Consider the following 22,578-nt stretch of genomic DNA (forward strand, 5'->3'; position numbering starts at 1 on the left):
CAGATCGGATTCGATGAAAAGGGTCCTTATGAAGGGTAAATAGAAATTGGCATATCACGTTATGGTTTTGGCGTAGGTAAGAAACGTTCTTGCTAGAAACCTATTTTTGCAGCATGTGCCTTGTGATGTGATATGGCCAAAAGGATGTGATGAATGATATATGTGATGTATGAGATTGATCATGTTCTTGTAATAGGAATCACGACTTGCTTGTCGATGAGTATGACAACCGGCAGGAGCCATAGGAGTTGTCTTTATTTATTTATGACCTGCGTGTCAACATAAACGTCATGTAATTACTTTACTTTATTGCTAAAGTGTTAGCCATAGTAGTAGAAGTAATAGATGACGAGACAACTTCAAGAAGACACGATGATGGAGATCATGATGATGGAGATCATGGTGTCATGCCGGTGACAACGATGATCATGGAGCCCCGAAGATGGAGATCAAAAGGAGCAAATGATATTGGCCATATCATGTCATTATTTGATTGCATGTGATGTTTATCATGTTTTACATCTTATTTGCTTAGAACGACGATAGCTTAAATAAGATGATCCCTCGTAATAATTTCAAGAAAGTGTTCCCCCTAACTGTGCACCGTTGCGAAGGTTCGTTGTTTCGAAGCACCACGTGATGATCGGGTGTGATAGATTCTAACGTTCGAATACAATGGGTGTAAGCCAGATTTACACACGCAATACACTTAGGTTGACTTGACGAGCCTAGCATGTACAGACATGGCCTCGGAACACAGAAGACCGAAAGGTCGACCATGAGTCGTATGGAAGATACGATCAACATGAAGATGTTCACCGATGTTGACTAGTCTATCTGACGTGAAGATCGGACACGGCCTAGTTGACTCGGATCATGTTTCACTTAGATGACTAGAGGGATGTCTATCTGAGTGGGAGTTCATTGAATAATTTGATTAGATGAACTTAATTATCATGAACTTAGTCTAAAATCTTTACACTATGTCTTGTAGATCAAATGGCCCACGCTAATGTTACCCTCAACTTCAACGCGTTCCTAGAGAAAACCAAGCTGAAAGATGATGGCAGCAACTATACGGACTGGGTCCGGAACCTGAGGATCATCCTCATAGCTGCCAAGAAAGATTATGTCCTAGAAGCACCGCTAGGTGAAGCACCCATCCCAGAGAACCAAGACGTTATGAACGCTTGGCAGTCACGTGCTGATGATTACTCCCTCGTTCAGTGCGTCATGCTTTACAGCTTAGAACCGGGGCTCCAACAGCGTTTTGAGAGACACAGAGCATATGAGATGTTCGAAGAGCTGAAAATGGTTTTCCAAGCTCATGCCCGAGTCGAGAGATATGAAGTCTCCGACAAGTTCTTCAGCTGTAAGATGGAGAAAAATAGTTCTGTCAGTGAGCACATACTCAAAATGTCTGGGTTGCATAACCGCTTGACTCAGCTGGGAGTTAATCTCCCGGATGACGCGGTCATTGACAGAATCCTTCAGTCGCTTCCACCGAGCTACAAGAGCTTTGTGATGAACTTCAATATGCAGGGAATGGAAAAGACCATTCCTGAGGTATATTCAATGCTGAAATTAGCAGAGATTGTAATCAAAAAGGAACATCAAGTGTTGATGGTGAATAAAACCACTAAGTTCAAGAAAGGCAAGGGTAAGAAGAACTTCAAGAAGGACGGCAAGGGAGTTGCCGCGCCCGGTAAGTAAGCTACCGGGAAGAAGTCAAAGAATGGACCCAAGCCTGAGACTGAGTGTTTTTATTGCAAGGGAAGTGGTCACTGGAAGCGGAACTGCCCCAAATACTTAGCGGACAAGAAGGCCGGCAACACTAAAGGTATATGTGATACACATGTAATTGATGTGTACCTTACCAGTACTCGTAGTAGCTCCTGGGTATTTGATACCGGTGCGGTTGCTCACATTTGTAACTCAAAGCAGGAGCTGCGGAATAAGCGGAGACTGGCGAAGGACGAGGTGACGATGCGCGTCGGGAATGGTTCCAAGGTCGATGTGATCACCGTCGGCACGCTGCCTCTACATTTACCTACGGGATTAGTTTTAAACCTCAATAATTGTTATTTAGTGCCAGCTTTGAGCATGAACATTGTATCAGGATCTCGTTTAATTCGAGATGGCTACTCATTTAAATCTGAATAATGGTTGTTCTATTTATATGAGAGATATGTTTTATGGTCATGCTCCACTGGTGAATGGTTTATTCTTAATGAATCTCGAGCGTAATGTTACACATATTCATAGCGTGAATACCAAAAGATGTAAGGTTGATAATGATAGTCCCACATACATGTGGCACTGCCGCCTTGGTCACATAGGTGTCAAACGCATGCAGAAGCTCCATGCAGATGGACTTTTGGAGTCTCTTGATTACGAATCATTTGACACGTGTGAACCATGCCTCATGGGTAAAATGACCAAGAATCCGTTCTCAGGAACAATGGAGCGAGCAACCAACTTATTGGAAATCATACATACTGATGTGTGCGGTCCAATGAGTGTTGAGGCTCGCGGTGGCTATCATTATGTTCTCACCCTCACTGATGACTTGAGTAGATATGGGTATGTCTACCTAATGAAACACAAGTCTGAGACCTTTGAAAAGTTCAAGGAATTTCAGAGTGAGGTTGAGAATCAACGTGACAGGAAAATCAAGTTCTTGCGATCAGATCGTGGGGGAGAATACTTGAGTCACGAATTTGGCACACACTTAAGAAAATGTGGAATAGTTTCACAACTCACGCCGCCTGGAACACCTCAGCGTAATGGTGTGTCCGAACGTCGTAATCGACTCTATTGGATATGGTGCGATCTATGATGTCTCTTACCGATCTACCGCTGTCATTTTGGGGCTATGCTTTAGAGACTGTCGCATTCACTTTAAATAGGGCTCCGTCGAAATCCGTTGAGACGACACCGTATGAATTATGGTTTGGGAAGAAACCTAAGCTGTCGTTTCTAAAAGTTTGGGGATGCGATGCTTATGTCAAGAAACTTCAACCTGAAAAGCTCGAACCCAAATCAGAAAAATCTGTCTTCATAGGATACCCTAAAGAAACTATTGGGTATACCTTCTACCTCAGATCCGAAGGCAAGATCTTTGTTGCCAAGAATGGATCCTTTCTAGAGAAAGAGTTTCTCTCGAAACAAATAAGTGGGAGGAAAGTAGAACTTGATGAAGTATTATCTCTTGAACTGGTAAGTGGCGCAGCTCAAGAAAATGTTCCTGAGGTGCCTGCACCGACTAAAGAGGAAGTTAATGATGATTATCATGAAACTTCAGATCAAGTTGCTACTGAACTTCGTAGGTCCACAAGGATCACGTTCCGCACCAGAGTGGTATGGCAATCCTGTCTTGGAAATCATGTTGTTAGACAACAGTGAACCTTCGAACTATGAAGAAGCGACGGCGGGCCCAAATTCCGACAAATGGCTGGAAGCCATGAAATCCGAGATAGGATCCATGTATGAAAACGAAGTATGGACTTTGACTGACTTGCCCGATGATCGGCGAGCCATAGAAAATAAATGGATCTTTAAGAAGAAGACAGACGCGGATGGTAATGTAACCATCTATAAAGCTCATCTTGTCGCTAAGGGTTATCGACAAGTTCAAGGGGTTGACTACGATGAGACTTTCTCACCCGTAGCGAAGCTGAAGTCCGTCCGAATCATGCTAGCAATTGTCGCATTCTATGATTATGAGATATGGAAAATGGACGTCAAAACGGCATTCCTTAATGGTTTCCTTAAGGAAGAATTGTATATGATGCAGCCGGAAGGTTTTGTCGATCCTAAGAATGCTGACAAGGTGTGCAAGCTCCAACGCTCGATTTATGGGCTGGTGCAAGCATCTCGGAGTTGGAACATTCGTTTTGATGAGATGATCAAAGCGTTTGGATTTATGCAGACTTATGGAGAAGCCTGCATTTACAAGAAAGTGAGTGGGAGCTCTGTAGCATTTCTCATATTGTATGTGGATGACATACTGTTGATGGAAAATGATATAGAATTCTTGGAAAGCATAAAGGCCTACTTGAACAAGTGTTTTTCAATGAAGGATCTTGGAGAAGCTGCTTATATATTAGGCATCAAGATCTATAGAGATAGATCGAGACGCCTCATTGGTCTTTCACAGAGTATGTACCTTGACAAGATATTGAAGAAGTTCAAAATGGATCAGTCAAAGAAGGGTTTCTTGCCTGTATTGCAAGGTACGAGATTGAGCACGGCTCAATGCCCGACCACGGCATAAGATAGAGAAAAGATGGGTGTCGTCCCCTATGCCTCGGCCATAGGGTCTATCATGTATGCTATGCTGTGTACCAGACCTGATGTAAACCTTGCCGTAAGTTTGGTAGGAAGGTACCAAAGTAATCCCGGCATGGAACACTGGACAGCGGTCAAGAATATCCTGAAGTACCTGAAGAGGACTAAGGATATGTTTCTCGTTTATGGAGATGATGAAGAGCTCGTCGTAAAGGGTTACGTTGATGCTAGCTTCGACACATATCTGGATGACTCTAAGTCACAAACCGGATACGTGTATATTTCGAATGGTGGGGCAGTAAGCTGGTGCAGTTGCAAGCAAAGCGTTGTGGCGGGATCTACATGTGAAGCGGAGTACATGGCAGCCTCGGAGGCAGCACAAGAGGCAATCTGGGTGAAGGAGTTCATTACCGACCTAGGAGTCATTCCCAATGCGTCGGGCCCGATGACTCTCTTCTGTGACAACACTGGAGCTATTGCCCTTGCCAAGAAGCCCAGGTTTCACAGGAAGACCAGGCATATCAAGCGTCGCTTCAACTCCATTCGTGAAAGTGTTCAAAATGGAGACATAGATATTTGTAAAGTACATATGGACCTGAATGTGGCAGATCCGTTGACTAAACCTCTCCCTAGAGCAAAACATGATCAACACCAGAACTGCATGGGTGTTCGATTCATCACAATGTAACTAGACTATTGACTCTAGTGCAAGTGGGAGACTGTTGGAAATATTCCCTAGAGGCAATAATAAAATGGTTATTATTATATTTCTTTGTTCATGCTATAATTGTGTTATCCGGAAATCGTAATACATGTGTGAATACATAGACCACAACACGTCCCTAGTGAGCCTCTAGTTGACTAGCTCATTGATCAAATGATAGTCATGGTTTCCTGACTATGGACATTGGATGTCATTGATAACGGGATCACATCATTAGGAGAATGATGTGATGGACAAGACCCAATCTTAAGCCTAGCTTAAAGATCGTGTAGTTCGTTTGCTATAGCTTTTCCGAATGTCAAGTATCATTTCCTTAGACCATGAGATTGTGCAACTCCTGGATACCGTAGGAGTGCTTTGGGTGTGCCAAACGTCACAACGTAACTGGGTGACTATAAAGGTACACTACAGGTATCTCCGAAAGTGTCTGTTGGGTTGGCACGAATCGAGACTGGGATTTGTCACCCCGTATGACGGAGAGGTATCTCTGGGCCCACTCAGTAATGCATCATCATAATGAGCTCAATGTGACCAAGTGGTTGATCACGGGATCATGCATTACGGTATGAGTAAAGTGACTTGCCGGTAACGAGATTGAACGAGGTATTGGGATACCGACGATCGAGTCTCGGGCAAGTAACGTACCGATTGACAAAGGGAATTGTATACGGATTGATTGAATCCTCAACATCGTGGTTCATCCGATGAGATCATCGAGGAGCATGTGGGAGCCAACATGGGTATCCAGATCCCGCTGTTGGTTATTGACCGGAGAGTCGTCTCGGTCGTGTCTGCGTGTCCCCCGAACCCGTAGGGTCTACACACTTAAGGTTCGGTGACGCTAGGGTTGTTGAGATATTAGTATACGGTAACCCGAAAGTTGTTCGGAGTCCCGGATGAGATCCCGGACGTCACGAGGAGTTCCGGAATGGTCCGGAGGTGAAGATTTATATATAGGAAGTCAAGTTTTGGCCATCGGGAATGTTTCGGGGGTAATCGGTATTGTACCGGGACCACTGGAAGGGTCCCGGGGGTCCACCTGGTGGGGCCACCTATCCCAGAGGGCCTCATGGGCTGAAGTGGGAGGGGAACCAGCCCCTAGTGGGCTGGTGCACCCCCCTTGGGCCTCCCCCTGCGCCTAGGGTTGGAAACCCTAGGGGTGGGGGGCGCCCCACTTGGCTTGGGGGGCAAGCCACCCCTTGGCCGCCGCCCCCCCTTGGAGATTGGATCTCCTAGGGTCGCCCCCCCTAGGGACCCTATATATAGTGGGGGAGAGGGAGGGCAGCCGCACCCTAGCCCCTGGCGCCTCCCTCTCCCTCTCGTGACACTCCTCCCTCTCCCTGAGCTTGGCGAAGCCCTGCCGAGATCACCGTTGCTTCCACCACCACGCCGTCGTGCTGCTGGATCTTCATCAACCTCTCCTTCCCCCTTGCTGGATCAAGTTGGAGGAGACGTATTCCCAACTGTACGTGTGTTGAACACGGAGGTGACGTCCGTTCGGCGCTAGGTCATCGGTGATTTGGATCACGACGAGTATGACTCCATCAACCCCGTTCTCTTGAACGCTTCCGCCCGCGATCTACAAGGGTATGTAGATGCACTCCCCTCTCCCTCGTTGCTAGATGACTCCATAGATTGATCTTGGTGATGCATAGAAAATTTTAAAATTCTGCTACGTTCCCCAACACCACGATGTCGGGGATTCAATCAATCCCATACACAATTCCCTTTGTCTACCGGTATGATACTTGCCCGAGATTCGATCGTCGGTATCCCTATACCTTGTTCAATCTTGTTAATATCAAGTCTCTTTACTCGTTCCATAACACATCATCCCGTGATCAACTCCTTGGTCACATTGAGCTCATTATGATGATGTCTTACCGAGTGGGCCCAGAGATACCTCTCCATCATACGGAGTGGCAAATCCCAGTCTCGATTTGTGCCAACCCAACAGACACTTTTGGAGATACCCATAGTGCACCTTTATAGCCACCCAGTTACGTTGTGGCGTTTGGCACACCCAAATCATTCCTACGGTGTCCGGGAGTTGCATAATCTCATGGTCTAAGGAAATGATACTTGACATTAGAAAAGCTTTAGCAGATGAACTACACGATCTTGTGCTATGCTTAGGATTGGGTCTTGTCCATCACATCATTCTCCTAATGATGTGATCCCGTTATCAATGACATCCAATGTCCATGGTTAGGAAACCGTAACCATATATTGATCAACGAGCTAGTCAACTAGAGGCTCACTAGGGACATGTTGTGGTCTATGTATTCACACATGTATTACGATTTCCGGATAACACAATTATAGCATGAACAATAGACAATTATCATGAACAAGGAAATATAATAATAACTATTTTATTATTGCCTCTAGGGCATATTTCCAACAGTCTCCCACTTGCACTAGAGTCAATAATCTAGTTACATTGTGATGAATCGAACACCCATACAGTTCTGGTGTTGATCATGTTTTGCTTGTGGAAGAGGTTTAGTCAACGGATCTGCGACATTCAGATCCGTATGCACTTTACAAAAATCTATGTAACCATCTTGAACATGTTCACGAATGGAGTTGAAGCGACGCTTGATATGCCTGGTCTTCTTGTGAAACCTGGGCTCCTTGGCAAGGGCAATAGCTCCAGTGTTGTCACAGAAGAGAGCCATCGGGCCTGACGCATTGGGGATAACTCCTAGGTCGGTAATGAACTCCTTCATCCAGATTGCTTCATGTGCTGCCTCCGAGGCTGCCATGTACTCCGCTTCACATGTAGATCCCGCCACGACGCTTTGCTTGCAACTGCACCAGCTGACTACCCCACCATTCAAAATATACACGTATCCGGTTCGTGACTTGGAGTCATCCAGATCTGTGTCGAAGCTAGCATCGACGTAACCCTTTACGACGAGCTCTTCGTCACCTCCATAAACGAGAAACATATCCTTAGTCATTTTCAGGTACTTCGGGATATATTTAACTGTTGTCCAGTGTTCCGTGCCGGTATTACTTTGGTACCTTCCTACCAAACTTACGGCAAGGTTTGCATCAGGTCTGGTACACAGCATGGCATACATAATAGACCCTATGGCCGAGGCATAGGGGATGACACTCATATTTTCTCTATCTTCTGCCGTGGTCGGGCATTGAGCCGTGCTCAATCTCACACCTTGCAATACAGGCAAGAACCCCTTCTTGGACTGATCCATATTGAACTTCTTCAATATATTGTCAAGGTATGTGCTTTGCGAAAGACCAATGAGGCATCTCGATCTATCTCTATAGATCTTGATGCCTAATATATAAGCAGCTACTCCAAGGTCCTTCATTGAAAAACACGTATTCAAGTAGGCCTTTATGCTTTCCAAGAGTTCTATAGCATTTCCCATCAATAGTATGTCATCCACATATAATATGAGAAATGCTACAGAGCTCCCACTCACTTTCTTGTAAACACAGGCTTCTCCATAAATCTGCGTAAACCCAAACACTTTGATCATCTCATCAAAGCGAATGTTCCAACTCCGTGATGCTTGCACCAGCCCATAGATTGAGCATTGGAGCTTGCATACCTTGTCAGCATTCTTAGGATCGACAAAACCTTCCGGCTGCATCATATACAATTCCTCTTTAAGGAAACCATTAAGGAATGCTGTTTTGACGTCCATTTGCCATATCTCATAATCATAGAATGTAGCAATTGCTAACATGATTCGGACGGACTTCAGCTTCGCTACGGGTGAGAAGGTCTCATCGTAGTCAACCCCTTGAACTTGTCGATAACCCTTAGTGACAAGCCAAGCTTTATAGTTGGTCACATTGCCATCCGCGTCCGTCTTCTTCTTAAAGATCCATTTATTTTGTATGGCTCGTCGATCATCGGGCAAGTCTTTCAAAGTCCATACTTTGTTTTCATACATGGATCCTATCTCGGATTTCATGGCTTCAAGCCATTTGTTGGAATCTGGACCCGCCATCGCTTCTTCATAGTTCGGAGGTTCACTGTTGTCTAACAACATTATTTCTAGGACAGGGTTGCCATACCATTCTGGCGTGGAACGTGTCCTTGTGGACCTACGAAGTTCAGTAGTAACTTGATCCGAAGTTCCTTGATCATCATCATTAACTTCCTCTCTAGTCGGTACAGGCACCATAGAAACATTTTCTTGAGATGCGCTACTTTCTGGTTCAAGAGGCAGTACTTCATCAAGTTCCACTTTCCTCCCACTTACTTCTTTCGAGAGAAACTCTTTCTCCAGAAAGGATCTATTTTTGGCAACAAAGGTCTTGCCTTCGGATCTGAGGTAGAAGGTACACCCAATAGTTTCCTTAGGGTATCCTATGAAGACGCATTTTTCTGACTTGGGTTCGAGCTTTTCAGGTTGAAGTTTCTTGACATAAGCATCGCATCCCCAAACTTTCAGAAACGACAGCTTAGGTTTCTTCCCAAACCATAATTCATACGGTGTCGTCTCAATGGATTTCGACGGAGCCCTATTTAAAGTGAATGCGACAGTCTCTAAAGCATATCCCCAAAATAATAGCGGTAGGTCGGTAAGAGACATCATAGATCGCACCATGTCCAACAGAGTGCGGTTACGATGTTCGGACACACCATTACAATGAGGTGTTCCAGGTGGCATGAGTTGTGAAAGAATTCCACATTTCCTTAAGTGTGTGCCAAATTCGTGACTCAAATATTCCCCTCCACGATCTGATCGTAAGAACTTTATTTTCCTGTCATGTTGATTCTCAACCTTACTCTGAAATTCCTTGAACTTTTCAAAGGTCTCAGACTTGTGTTTCATTAAATAGACAAACCCATATCTACTTAAGTCATCAGTGAGGGTGAGAACATAACGATAACCACTGCGAGCCTCAACGCTCATTGGACCGCACACATCAGTATGTATGATTTCCAATAAGTTGGTTGCTCGCTCCATTGTTCCGGAGAATGGAGTCTTGGTCATTTTGCCCATGAGGCATGGTTCGCACGTGTCAAATGATTCATAATCAAGAGACTCCAAAAATCCATCTACATGGAGTTTCTTCATGCGTTTGACACCAATGTGACCAAGGCGGCAGTGCCACAAGTATGTGGGACTATCATTATCAACCTTACATTTTTTGGCATTCACACTATGAATATGTGTAACATCACGTTCGAGATTCAATAAGAATAAACCATTGACCAGCGGGGCATGACCATAAAACATATCTCTCAAATAAATAGAACAACCATTATTCTCAGATTTAAATGAGTAGCCATCTTGCATTAAACGAGATCCAGATATAATGTTCATACTCAAAGATGGCACTAAATAACAATTATTGAGGTTTAAAACTAATTCCGTAGGTAAATGTAGAGGTAGCGTGCCGACGGGCGATCACGTCGACCTTGGAACAATTCCCGACGCGCATCGTCACCTCGTCCTTCGCCAGTCTCCGCTTATTCCACAGCTCATGTTTTGAGTTACAAATATGAACAACCGCACCGGTATCAAATACCCAGGAGCTACTACTAGTGCTGGTAAGGTACACATCAATAACATGTATATTATATATACCTTTGGTATTGCCGGCCTTCTTATCCACTAAGTACTTGGGGCAGTTCCACTTCCAGTGACCATTTCCCTTGCAATAAAAGCACTCAGTCTCGGGTTTGGGTCCATGCTTTGGCTTCTTCCCGGCAATTGGCTTACCGGGCACGGCAACTCCCTTGCCGTCCTTCTTGAAGTTCTTCTTACCCTTGCCTTTCTTGAAACTAGTGGTTTTATTGACCATCAACACTTGATGTTCCTTTTTGATCTCCACCTCTGCTGATTTCAGCATTGAATATACCTCAGGAATAGTTTTCTCCATCCCCTGCATATTGAAATTCATCACAAAGCTCTTGTAGCTAGGTGGGAGCGACTGAAGGATTCTGTCAACGACCGCGTCACCCGGGAGATTAACTCCCAGCTGAGACAAGAGGTTGTGCAACCCAGACATTTTGAGTATGTGCTCGCTGACAGAACTATTCTCCTCCATCTTACAACTGTAGAACTTGTCGGAGACTTCATATCTCTCGACACGGGCATGAGCTTGGAAAACCATTTTCAGCTCTTGGAACATCTCATATGCTCCGTGCTGCTCAAAACGCTTTTGGAGCCCTGGTTCTAAGCTGTAAAGCATGCCACACTGAACCAAGGAGTAATCATCACTACGCGACTGCCAGGCGTTCATAACGTCTTGAGTCGCTGGGAGAACAGGTGCATCACCTAGCGGTGCTTCAAGGACATATGCTTTCTTGGCAGCTATGAGGATAATCCTCAGGTTACGGACCTAGTCCGTGTAGTTGCTACCATCGTCTTTCAGCTTGGTTTTCTCTAGTAATGCGCTGAAGTTGAGGGCAACATTAGCGTGGGCCATTTGATCTACAAGACATATTGCAAAGTTTTAGACTATGTTCATGAAAATTAAGTTCATCTAATCAAATTATTTAATGAACTCCCACTCAGACAGACATCCCTCTAGTCATCTAAGTGATACATGATCCGAGTCAACTAGGCCGTGTCCGATCATCACGTGAGACGGACTAGTCATCATCGGTGAACATCTTGATGTTGATCGTATCGTCTATACGACTCATGTTCGACCTCTCGGTCTTCCCTGTTCCGAGGCCATGTCTGTACATGTTAGGCTCGTCAAGTCAACCTAAGTGTATTGCGTGTGTAAATCTGGCTTACACCCGTTGTATTCGAACGTTAGAATCTATCACACCCGATCATCACGTGGTGCTTCGAAACAACGAACCTTCGCAACGGTGCACAGTTAGGGGGAACACTTTCTTGAAATTATTGCGAGGGATCATCTTATTTAAGCTACCGTCGTTCTAAGCAAATAAGATGTAAAACATGATAAACATCACATGCAATCAAATAGTGACATGATATGGCCAATATCATTTTGCTCCTTTTGATCTCCATCTTCGGGGCGCCATGATCATCATCGTCACCGGCATGACACCATGATCTCCATCATCGTGTCTTCATGAAGTTGTCTCGCCAACTATTACTTCTACTACTATGGCTAATGGTTAGCAATAAAGTAAAGTAATTACATGGCGTTTTCAGTGACACGTAGGTCATAAAATAAATTAAGACAACTCCTATGGCTCCTGCCGGTTGTCATACTCATCGACATGCAAGTCGTGATTCCTATTACAAGAACATGATCAATCCCATACATCACATTATCATTCATCACATCCTTTTGGCCATATCACATCACATGGCATATGCTGCAAGAACAAGTAAGACGTCCTCTAATTATTGTTGCAAGTTTTTACGTGGCTGCTATAGGTTTCTAGCAAGAACGTTTCTTACCTACGCCAAAACCACAACGTGATATGCCAATTTCTATTTACCCTTCATAAGGACCCTTTTCATCGAATCCGATCTGACTAAAGTGGGAGGGACTGTCACCCGCTAGCCACCTTATGTAACTAATGCATGTCAGTCGGTGGAACCTGTCTCACGTAAGCGTACATGTAAGGTTGGTCCGGGCCACTTCATCCCACGATGCCGCCGAATCAAGATAATACTAGGAACGGCAAGTAAATTGATAAAATCGATGCCCATAACAACTTGTGTTCTACTCGTGCATAGAAACTACGCATAGACCTAGCTCATGATACCGCTGCTGGGGATTGTTGCAGAAATTAAAAAATTTCTACGTATCACCAAGATCAATCTATGGAGAGACTAGCAATGAGAGAGAGGGGAGTGCATCTTCATACCCTTGAAGATCGCGATGCGGAAGCGTTACAAGAATGCAGATGAAGGAGTCGTACTCGTAGTGATTCAGATCGCGGTTGATTCCGATCTAAGCGCCAAACAACGGCGTCTCCGCGTTCAACACACGTACAGCCCGGGGACATCTCCTCCTTCTTGATCCAGCAAGGGGGAAGGAGAAGTTGGGGAAGAGCTCCGACAGCATGACGGCGTGGTGATGGAGCTTGCAGTTCTCCGGCAGGGCTTCGCCAAGCTCAGCGAAGGAGGAGGGGTATTGGAGAGGGGGAGGGATGCACCTTGGATGTAGTGTTGCTGCCCTCCCTCCACCCCTCTATTTATAGGGCGATAGGGCAAGGGGTCGGCCCCCTCCACATGGATCTAGAGGGGGCGGCCAAGGGGGCGCCCCCTTTAGGGTCCCCCCCCCCAACCCTAGGCGCATGGGCCCTAGCGGGGATGGTGCCCAGCCCACTTAGGGGCTGGTTCCCTTCCACATACAACCCATAGGGCCCTCCGGGGAAGGTGGGCCCTCCCGGTGGACCCTCGGAACCCCTTCGGTGGTCCCGGTAAAATACCGATAAACCCTCGAACACTTCCGGTGACCGTATGATGACTTCCCATGTATAAATCTTCACCTCCGGACCATTCCGGAATTCCTCGTGACGTCTGGGATCTCATCCGGGACTCCGAACAACATTCGGTAACTGCATACTATTTCCCATAACAACTCTAGCGTCACCGAACCTTAAGTGTGTAGACCCTACGGGTTCGGGAATCATGCAGACATGACCGGGACATCTCTCCAGCCAATAACCAACAGCGGGATCTGGATACCCATGTTGGCTCCCACATGTTCCACGATGATCTCATCGGATGAACCATGATGTCTGGGATTCAATCAATCCCGTACACAATTCCCTTTGTCTACCGGTATGATACTTGCCCGAGATACGATCGTCGGTATCCCTATACCTTGTTCAATCTCGTTACCGGCAAGTCTCTTTACTCGTTCCGTAACACATCATTCCTGATCAACTCCTTGGTCACATTGAGCTCATTATGATGATGTCTTACCGAGTGGGCCCAGAGATACCTCTCCGTCATACGGAGTGACAAATCCCAGTCTCGATTCGTGCCAACCCAACAGACACTTTCGGAGATACCCGTAGTGCACCTTTATAGCCACCCAGTTACATTGTGACGTTTGGCACACCCAAAGCATTCCTACGGTGTCCCGGAGTTGCACAATCTCATGGTCTAAGGAAATGATACTTGACATTAGAAAAGCTTTAGCAGACGAACTACACGATCTTGTGTTGTGCTTAGGATTGGGTCTTGTCCATCACATCATTCTCCTAATGACGTGATCCCGTTATCAATGACATCCAATGTCCATGGTTAGGAAACCGTAACCATCTATTGATCAATGACCTAGTCAACTAGAGGCTCACTAGGGACATGTTGTGGTCTATGTATTCACACATGTATTATGATTTTCGGATAACACAATTATAGCATGAACAATAGACAATTATCATGAACAAGGAAATATAATAATAACCATTTTATTATTGCCTCTAGGGCATATTTCCAACACTAACATGGCGGGTCTGAAGGGGAAGTTGAGCCATGCCCCCGCGCCATGGAGGCGCACCTACTGGATGGTGTACGCACCACACACTTTGCCTACACTGCAGATTGACAGGAGCCAATCTAGATGCATCGGTGGGTTTCGTGGTGCGTGATCTTGGCCACTCACACCCCCATGACTGATGTCGCACGCCGAGGTACCTCCTCCCATGGGCGGAGTCAAAAGGGTACATGGGTGTACATTTGTACACCCATTAATTCTGGAAAGACAGAACAAACTAAGTAGATAAAATAAGTATATATTGAAAAAAATCTAGAAAATTTGTAGAACCTTGCACTCTGTACACCCATTTTCGTAAAACTTGCTCCGCCACTGCCCCCTCCGTGGCACCGGCGGTGATGGCAGGTCAGGGAACCAAGATGAGGACACGCTGCTTTAGGAGGAATTACCGCGATAGGCTCAGGACGGCTGCACGTGGCGGCGTGGATCGACGCTTCTGATTGGCGATGGGGGCCAGTGCTAGCTGGATCCGACCATTTAGGCAGCGGGGCTGCAGCGGAGTGGATGCGGGGGCGCGACGGCGGGGATGCGAGGTGCTTGGGTGGCGCTGGAATGGATGAGGTCGAACGGTGGTGGGGAGAAATTTTTACTCCAGCGGTGTGGAGTCGAGTATATTTAAGAGTTTGGGTGGCCACGAAGTTTTTTTTTACTCTAATGCGTATAGGAGATCGGTTAGTTGCGGTTTAGAGAAGAAAGACCAAAATTTTACTCCTATAATGCATTTATGGGGGTCAGTTAGAGATGATCTAACACATTTTTTCAATGGTGCCCAAACAAACCTAATCAAAATGGGGGTGTGCCAAAATATTGACGAGGGAATTCATCGCCAAAATTTGCCAGCTCGCATACAAAGAACCAGAACAGGTTACCAAAATATTGGATGTGATCCAAAATATTTGCTGCAATTCAAATGGTCGTTAGCAAGCCAGTATATGTAAACAAACTTGGCACTGCAGCTTAGTTTGTAACAAACGAGTAAAAAAAAACTAATGTGGTTCCTCTCCTCTGGTCCGAGATTCATGCAAAGGAATGGGCAGTTGAAAGGTCGTTTGCTGGGCTGATGTTGCGAGGGAACGTCAGCCAAATATCATTTTCGATATATTAATATCAACATGGTATCTGTAAAAATATAATGCCAAAGAGACGTCAATGATGCAAATAATCAAATTATTAATAAGTAGTAAAATGAAACAAGACAATCAACAGTCATGTTGTAGCGCTCAACTACACATAACAATAACATCAACCATCACCCTCAGCTGTACATAGTTTGAGATACGATAATGTTAATTGACGAATGCTTGCTGGAAGGAGGCCCTGGCGAACGCCCGCACGGCGGCTTGATCGCAATCGAACGATGGCACTTTTTGTGAAGAATATCTTTTAGAAACAAAAACAGCAAACCCCTACAACTTAAGTTGCCACCCCTCTACATTAAATCTGCCACCCACATGATCCGCAAAGAGCATCCGCCAGTTATTGGGGTCGATTTGATCCGCTTATTTACATGGAGCCAATGAACATGATTATCCATTAGAGTAATGCTACATCTACAAAATATTAGTCAAATTTTTAACAGGCAAGTTGATGTGAAGTTATGATTAGGTAATAAGGGGAAGGAGCCCACTTCAGTTGAATTTTGGACAACGCTAACGCCCACACGTGTGTTGGGAGTCAAACCCGCCCACACGTCCTATAACGCATAGACTGCGCCGTGTCACCGCATGCGTGTATGTGGATTTTTTTTGGATTTTCTGTCTTTAAAATGTTTTATCTCGTAAATGAAAAATCCGATTGAAAATCCCTTGCGATGAGATCTTCGAAACTAGATCTCATATCAATATATTTCGACGAATTTTTTTTTGTTAAAAGTTGCCGTGTCTATTGCACATGAATTGCCATTATATTTACACTGAAGTTGCCATGATATGTTTCATCTATTTTTTTCTATATTTAAAAGTAAATTTTGACATATTATAAAACGGGGAATTAAGAAACTAGACTTGTCATGCACCATAAACTAAAATTGCCATGATACATGCACTTAAAAAATTGCCATGGTTTATACAAAAAAAATATTTTCATGGTCAAAGTACTGGAGTTGCCATCAACATGGGGTCTAGTTTTGAAGATCTCGTCGAGACGGATTTAATGATGAAAAAAAAATTTAATTCGCTTTTTTAATTAGGAGATAAAACATTTTTAAGCCGAAAACCAAAAAAAATCTGCTGATGTGATCTGTTCATACGTGGGAAAATGAGTGGTGATGGAGACGTGTGGGCGATGTGCAAACGCCCACACGTGTAAGCGATGTGCAAATGCCCACACGTGTGGGCGTTAGTTTTTCCGTTGAATTTAGGTGGGAGAGAGAGAATTTAGTTTGAAAAATCAAGTAAATCATTTATATATTCTCCGTAGGTGTAGCATTATTGTTATTTGTTATCTTGATGAGAATGTTTCGATGATTACAGCACCCATGACCTGAGCCTACACGTGCCCAAGGGTGAAGGGGTGTAACAGTACAGTACATGGATTAGGAACGATTGGTCCGAGGCATTTGGCAAAGGTGTAACAGTACAGTAATGGATTAGGAACGAACGGCGCGTGTGTAACAGTACATTGGCACAAGACTCCGGACACTTGATACCTTTTCCATGCAGAAACAACGGAACAAAATTAGAACACCCTGTCATGTCCACGCTCAGCTTCACCGTGCTCTGGAGAGAGCCCGTGCTCGTCGGCCCAGCCTCGCCGAGGACACCGCGCGAGAAGAAGCGCCTCTCCGACGTCGACGACCAAGACGAGCTGCGGTCGCACATCCGCGGCATCTTCTTCTACCGCCGCGGCGGGCTCGCGCGCGACGACCCCGTGGACATCATCCGCCGAGCCTTGTCCGAGGCGCTGGTGCACTACTACCCACTCGCCGGACGGCTGCGCGAGGTGGGAAACCGGAAACTGGTCGTCGACTGCACCGGCCAAGGGGTGACGTTCGTCAAGGCGGACGCCGACGTGCGACTGGCGGATCTCGAGGCCGACGTGCCCGGGCTGATGCCGCCATTCCCGTGGATTGAGGAGCTCTGCTTCGAGGTGGACGGCTCCAGCGCTCTGCTCAACTGCCCCCTGGTGATCATTCAGGTAATTAAGCATTTCATATTTGCACGTGAGCACACACATTATCCACGCACAGTTAGAGGCTAACAACTTTTCTTGCCGATGGTCAGGTGACGCGGCTCCTGTGCGGCGGCTTCGCCGTGTGGCATAGCTTCAACCACACCATGTGCGACGCCGCGGGGTTCATCCAGTTCCTGAACGCCGTCGCCGAGCTCGCTCGAGGCCTTCCTGCGCCGACCGTCGCACCTGCCTGGTCTCGCGAGGTTCTTGACGCGCGAAGCCCCCCAACGCCTGCATTCCCGCACCGCGAGTACGATCCAGTGCCTCGGACGCAGACACCAACCGAGGATGACATTGTAAGGCGCGCCTTCGTGTTCGGCCCTTCGGAAGTCGCCGCGATCGAGAAAGTCATGCCGCCTCACCTCCGAGACAGGGCAACGAGCTTCGAGGTGCTCGCGGCGGTGCTGTGGCGCGCCCGCACGGCGGCGTTGAGGACGCTCTGGTCCGACGAGGAGGCACGGCTGGTGACCGTCGTCAGCGTGAGGAGGCACAGCACCGCCCTGCGCCTCCCCGCCGGCTACGACGGCTTCGCTTGCGCGTACGTCACCGTGGTGATGGCCGCCGGCACGCTGCTCAGCTGCTCGTTGGCGGAGGTGGTGGAGCAGGTGCGGGAGGCCAAGGCGTCGGTGACCCCCGAGTATATGCGCTCCACGGCGGACCTTCTGGTGCTCCGTGGGCGGCCGCCTTTGGCCAGGGCAAATATGTTCCTTCTGTCTGACCTCCGGCACGTTGGGTTCCAACGTGTGGACTTCGGGTGGGGCGAGCCGGTGTACGGCGGGCCCTCTGGCATCAAGTTCGGGAGCGCCTTCTTTGTGGCAGTCAAGAACAGCGACGGGGCGGATGCGGTGGCAGTGCCGGTCGCACTGCCAACCATGGCCATGGAGAAGTTCGCGGCGGAGATCCAGAGCTTGCTCAAAGAGAGTATAGTTGGGTCTGTTTAGCACAGACCTAGATGTGACATATCTAATATGATGTTCACTATGTTTTTTTTTTTGTCTCAATTTCTTTTTATTCCTTGTTGCTACGTTATTTGCGGGAGATTAGATGTGACATTCTTAGAAAACATCTATATATGAATTAAACAAACTATAGTATTAAACAGCCCTAGAAAATTCCTAAACTGAAAAATAAGCCAGGTTTCTTGTCCCTCTTTTTCGAAACAATAAGCCCGGATGAAAAATAAAGAGAGAATTTCTTATTTAACATTGTCTTAAAATTTGTTGTCTTATTTAACACTAATTTTTTTGTAACACTTCCATCCATTTACAGCCTTAATGGTGTTAAATGACACCTGAAAAAGACTATTAGCCCCTCATGTGATATATGGCCGCAATTTTACGTGTATTTAGCCATACAGGGAACAAACACTTTCAGACAGCTTGTGCGGAGCGCCGCGGTTGGTCATGATGGTGGCTGGCGGGCCAGAGTTCATGCAGTCGACCACATTGATGAACACCAGGCTCGAGGTTGTGCCTCGGCCTCGGCTGACCATTGGATGCATGTACTGAGGCAACTTTCCTTCCCTGTATATTCCGCATTCAAGAAAAAATTTCAGTAATTAATATCTCTTTGGTACAAACTTGCGTCGAACACCATCCAGATAGAGTCACATGCTAAAGCAAAACTACCACCCAAAATTTTGGTCACAAACCAATGAGGGGCAAATGGGTCTTTTCAGGTATCATTTGACACCGTTAAGGCTCAAAATGGACGGACGTGTCATAAAAAACATAAAATTTAGACACAATGTTAGATAGGGAATTAAAAGTTTTGCGGTGTCAAATAAGAAAACAGTATTTAAAACAATGTTATATAACGTATTTTCTCAAAAATAAAAGGATGCAGCGGAGCGCGGTGGAGGTTGATGCATTGTTGTAATAGTGTTGCTAAATCTTATTCAGCTGGGACTTGGTTATGTCTTAGTCGATACTATATTCGTGAGATCTTACATTGACATCGGTGTAAACTTTTCTGCTATGATTTTTTTACATGTTATATCACTTGACTGACACTTGGTTAAATCTTAGTTAATCGAGACCTAGTCACGCCCTTGTAGCTAGGGGAGACCAATATAGAAGAGAGATAATTAGTTCAAAAAAAAATGGGAAACGTTTCAATCGTCCGGTGGCGCTCGCTCTTTTTCTCTCGCAGACATGCACACACACTCTGCGTTTGTGGGTCGCACGCGCACCATACACGTTCTTATCCATGTACCACTCATCGACACAATTCACGCACATACTTACCGATTTCTTCAACTTGCTTTCTTTTCCCCAAGAGCGCTGGTCCTCTTGCCTCGCCTCCTCACCTCTTGCTTGCGCCGCCACATCCAAGCTCTGATGAGCCCCACCACCGGCGAATCCCCTTTGCTACTCTTCTACCTCTTTGGCAAGCCTTTCCTCTTTTCCCCTCTTTCCACCATTGACGCCGAGGGCCATCTACAGCTGCATCTTCGCACGGTCCACGTGCTGCAACCATGCACCTAACATGCTGGCACTGCCATGCCCAGATGCTGGAACTGCATCTGGCAATTCCCGCGACCATGAGTAGTGTCCGAGCTTCCATGGTAACCACAAGGGGACAACAGTGCTGCAACCGTGGAGTGCGGATACTAGATCCATGGCGCAGACGTTGGAACCATGGGCGGGAGATGCTGGAAGCAGCAACTCCCGACGGTGACCACGCCGACGTTTGCTGCAACCACGGTGGCAAAATGCTGGAATCATGGCGAGGGGATGCTGGAACCGGCTGGAACTCGGTGCTACTACGAGGTGGCAATTTTTGGTGCAACAAGTTTTTTGCTAGAACGGCATCAACGGTGCTACAAACGGCCACGGCGGCCACGGGCGGCATTTTTGTCAGAGCTTGAAGACCAGAAGCGGGACCATGGGGGTGCAGCAAGCTAGAAGCGTCCACGGCGGGAGCTACAACCGTAAACGACGTATGCTGCAACCTAGGGCGACACAGGAGTTGAAGAACGAGACTCCGCCGGCCGGCGAAAAAGAGCTAAAACCGGTTGCACGTTTTGCTACAACTACAAGCGACGGTCAGTGTGGCTGCCTGGGAACGAGGGCGGCGAGCCGGGGAGCTTCGGCATCGGTCATTTTATTCAGGTCGAAACGCAAAACATAAAAGATGTGATGGGGACGAAAGGGCGTGATCTTCCAAAAAATTATAAAAAATATGAGTTTCAATGGACTTTTTTTTACAAAAAATTACACAGATCTTCACGTAAGAATTCATGAATAAAGCATCGACACTTAAGTCTCAATGGACTGAGAAGTCGAAATTTAGCAATTTCGTTATATACATGACCAAATTTTGACCTAAAATATGAGAGGAGGACCGAGTATAGATGTATAATCGAACACCCAACCTACAGCGAGCAAGCATGTCTCTACAGCTCAACAGGTGTAAACGTGAATACATGACTCCCGTTTGGTCTGAGAAGCTGAACAAAAATGACCACGACGGAACAAGTTTTTCTACTATAAGCTGTAGAACGCGAACTGGTCAGCACCGCGGTCGATATGCTTGGCCACGGCGTGGTAGCCCTCCTCCAAGTCCTCGCGCGTCACCACGCACCGGCGGTCGCGCACGGCCCGCATGCCAGCCTCGCGGCACACGGCGTCGATGTCCGCGGCGCTCATCTCCTCGTGCCGGGCCACCAGGTCCTCCAGGTCGACGCCGCCGTCAAGGGGCATCCCCGCCGTGCACGCCTGGAACAGCCGCCGCTTCTGCGCCCTCCCCGGCAGCGGGAACTCCACCCTGCGGTCCAGGCGCCCCGGCCGCAGCAGCGCCGGGTCCAGCGCGTCGGCGCGGTTGGTCGCCATGATCACCCGCACGTCGGGGCACTGGTCGAAGCCGTCCATCTGCGCGAGCAGCTCCAGCAGCACCCTGTACACCTCGCGGTCGGCGGCCGAGGCGTCGTCGGAGTCGGTCCGCGCCGCCGCGATCGCGTCCACCTCGTCGAAGAAGATGATGGCCGGCGCGTTCTCGCGGGCGGCCTGGAACACCTCGCGGACCATCCTGGGCCCCTCGCCCGGGTGCCTGTTCACGAACTCCGAGCCGCTCACGCGGATGAAGGCCGCCGACGTGTGATGCGCGACGGCTTTGGCCAGCATGGTCTTGCCGGTGCCCGGCGGGCCGTGCAGGAGCACGCCGCGCGGCGCCTCCACGCCGGCACGGGCGAACAGCTCCGGGTGCGTCAGCGGCAGCTCCACGGCCTCGAGCACCTCCCGCTTCTGCTCTTCGCACCCGACCACGTCCGCGTAGGTGACGCTCGGCCTCTCGGTGGCATTGACGAGGGGCACGGTCCAGCCGGAGTCCGCCGGCAGCACTTGGACGACCGCGAGGTTCGACATTGACAGCGCGACGTTGGCCGATGGCTTGAGGAGCGCGCGGTCCACGTCGCCGAGGACGGGCACGCAGAAGGCGAAGGGCCTGGCGCTGGTGGTCACGACAGCGTGGCCCTCGTCGACAACCTCGACGACGTGGCCGACGATTAGGGCGCCGCCGCACTTGGTCTTGTGCTGGTACTCGTGCTCTGCCTCCATGAGCCGAACCATGGGCAGCAGGTCCGCGATCTCGATCCGCAGGTCCTCCTCCTCGCACTCAAGCAGGTCGAGCTCCTTCTCCAGGGCCATGAACTGCCTGAACAGGTCCGCGTTCTCGCCGACGTCGCCGGTGTCCAAACCTATGCCCAAATCGTCCATGAGCTCCCTGGGGATCGGCGGTCGCGGAGGCAAGGACAGTTCCACCGAATCATCATACTCGACGTCGCAGGGGCAGGGATAGTGGCACTGCTGCACGGTGAGGTCCGACGGTGTCGGGTGGAGCGATTTGGCTGACGCGGCCATCGGCGTACTACAAGTTCCTGATCGTCGTACTAGGTCGCTGGCTCATGACACGATCGATGGAAATAGATTGTCTCTAGTCGCTGCAGGCACTCGATGAAA

General features: G+C 47.7%; 2 protein-coding genes across 2 annotated transcripts; one reads left to right on the forward strand and one right to left on the reverse strand.

The window, feature by feature from the left end:
• Positions 1 to 17,140: 17,140 nt before the first annotated feature.
• LOC123186150 (benzyl alcohol O-benzoyltransferase) lies at positions 17,141 to 18,650 on the forward strand. The gene is made up of 2 exons (XM_044597938.1): positions 17,141 to 17,584; positions 17,671 to 18,650. The coding sequence occupies exons 1-2, from the start codon at positions 17,141 to 17,143 to the stop codon at positions 18,559 to 18,561; spliced, it is 1,335 nt and encodes a 444-aa protein (XP_044453873.1). The 3' UTR covers positions 18,562 to 18,650.
• Positions 18,651 to 20,940: 2,290 nt separating this feature from the next.
• Positions 20,941 to 22,578, reverse strand: LOC123186151 (26S proteasome regulatory subunit 6B homolog). Its single transcript, XM_044597939.1, has one exon. The coding sequence runs from the start codon at positions 22,477 to 22,479 to the stop codon at positions 21,109 to 21,111; it is 1,371 nt and encodes a 456-aa protein (XP_044453874.1). The 5' UTR covers positions 22,480 to 22,578; the 3' UTR covers positions 20,941 to 21,108.

Source organism: Triticum aestivum, chromosome 2A, assembly GCF_018294505.1.
Source record: "Triticum aestivum cultivar Chinese Spring chromosome 2A, IWGSC CS RefSeq v2.1, whole genome shotgun sequence".
NCBI lineage: Eukaryota > Viridiplantae > Streptophyta > Magnoliopsida > Poales > Poaceae > Triticum > Triticum aestivum.

What these genes read in the sequence shown, in the direction of transcription:
- LOC123186150 (XM_044597938.1), top strand. Translation starts at nt 17,141, where the DNA reads ATGTCCACGCTCAGCTTCACCGTGCTCTGGAGAGAGCCCGTGCTCGTC. An exon ending in GCCCCCTGGTGATCATTCAG is followed by an intron (nt 17,585 to 17,670) that starts GTAATTAAGCAT and finishes GCCGATGGTCAG; the next exon opens with GTGACGCGGCTCCTGTGCGG.
- LOC123186151 (XM_044597939.1), bottom strand. Translation starts at nt 22,479, where the DNA reads ATGGCCGCGTCAGCCAAATCGCTCCACCCGACACCGTCGGACCTCACC.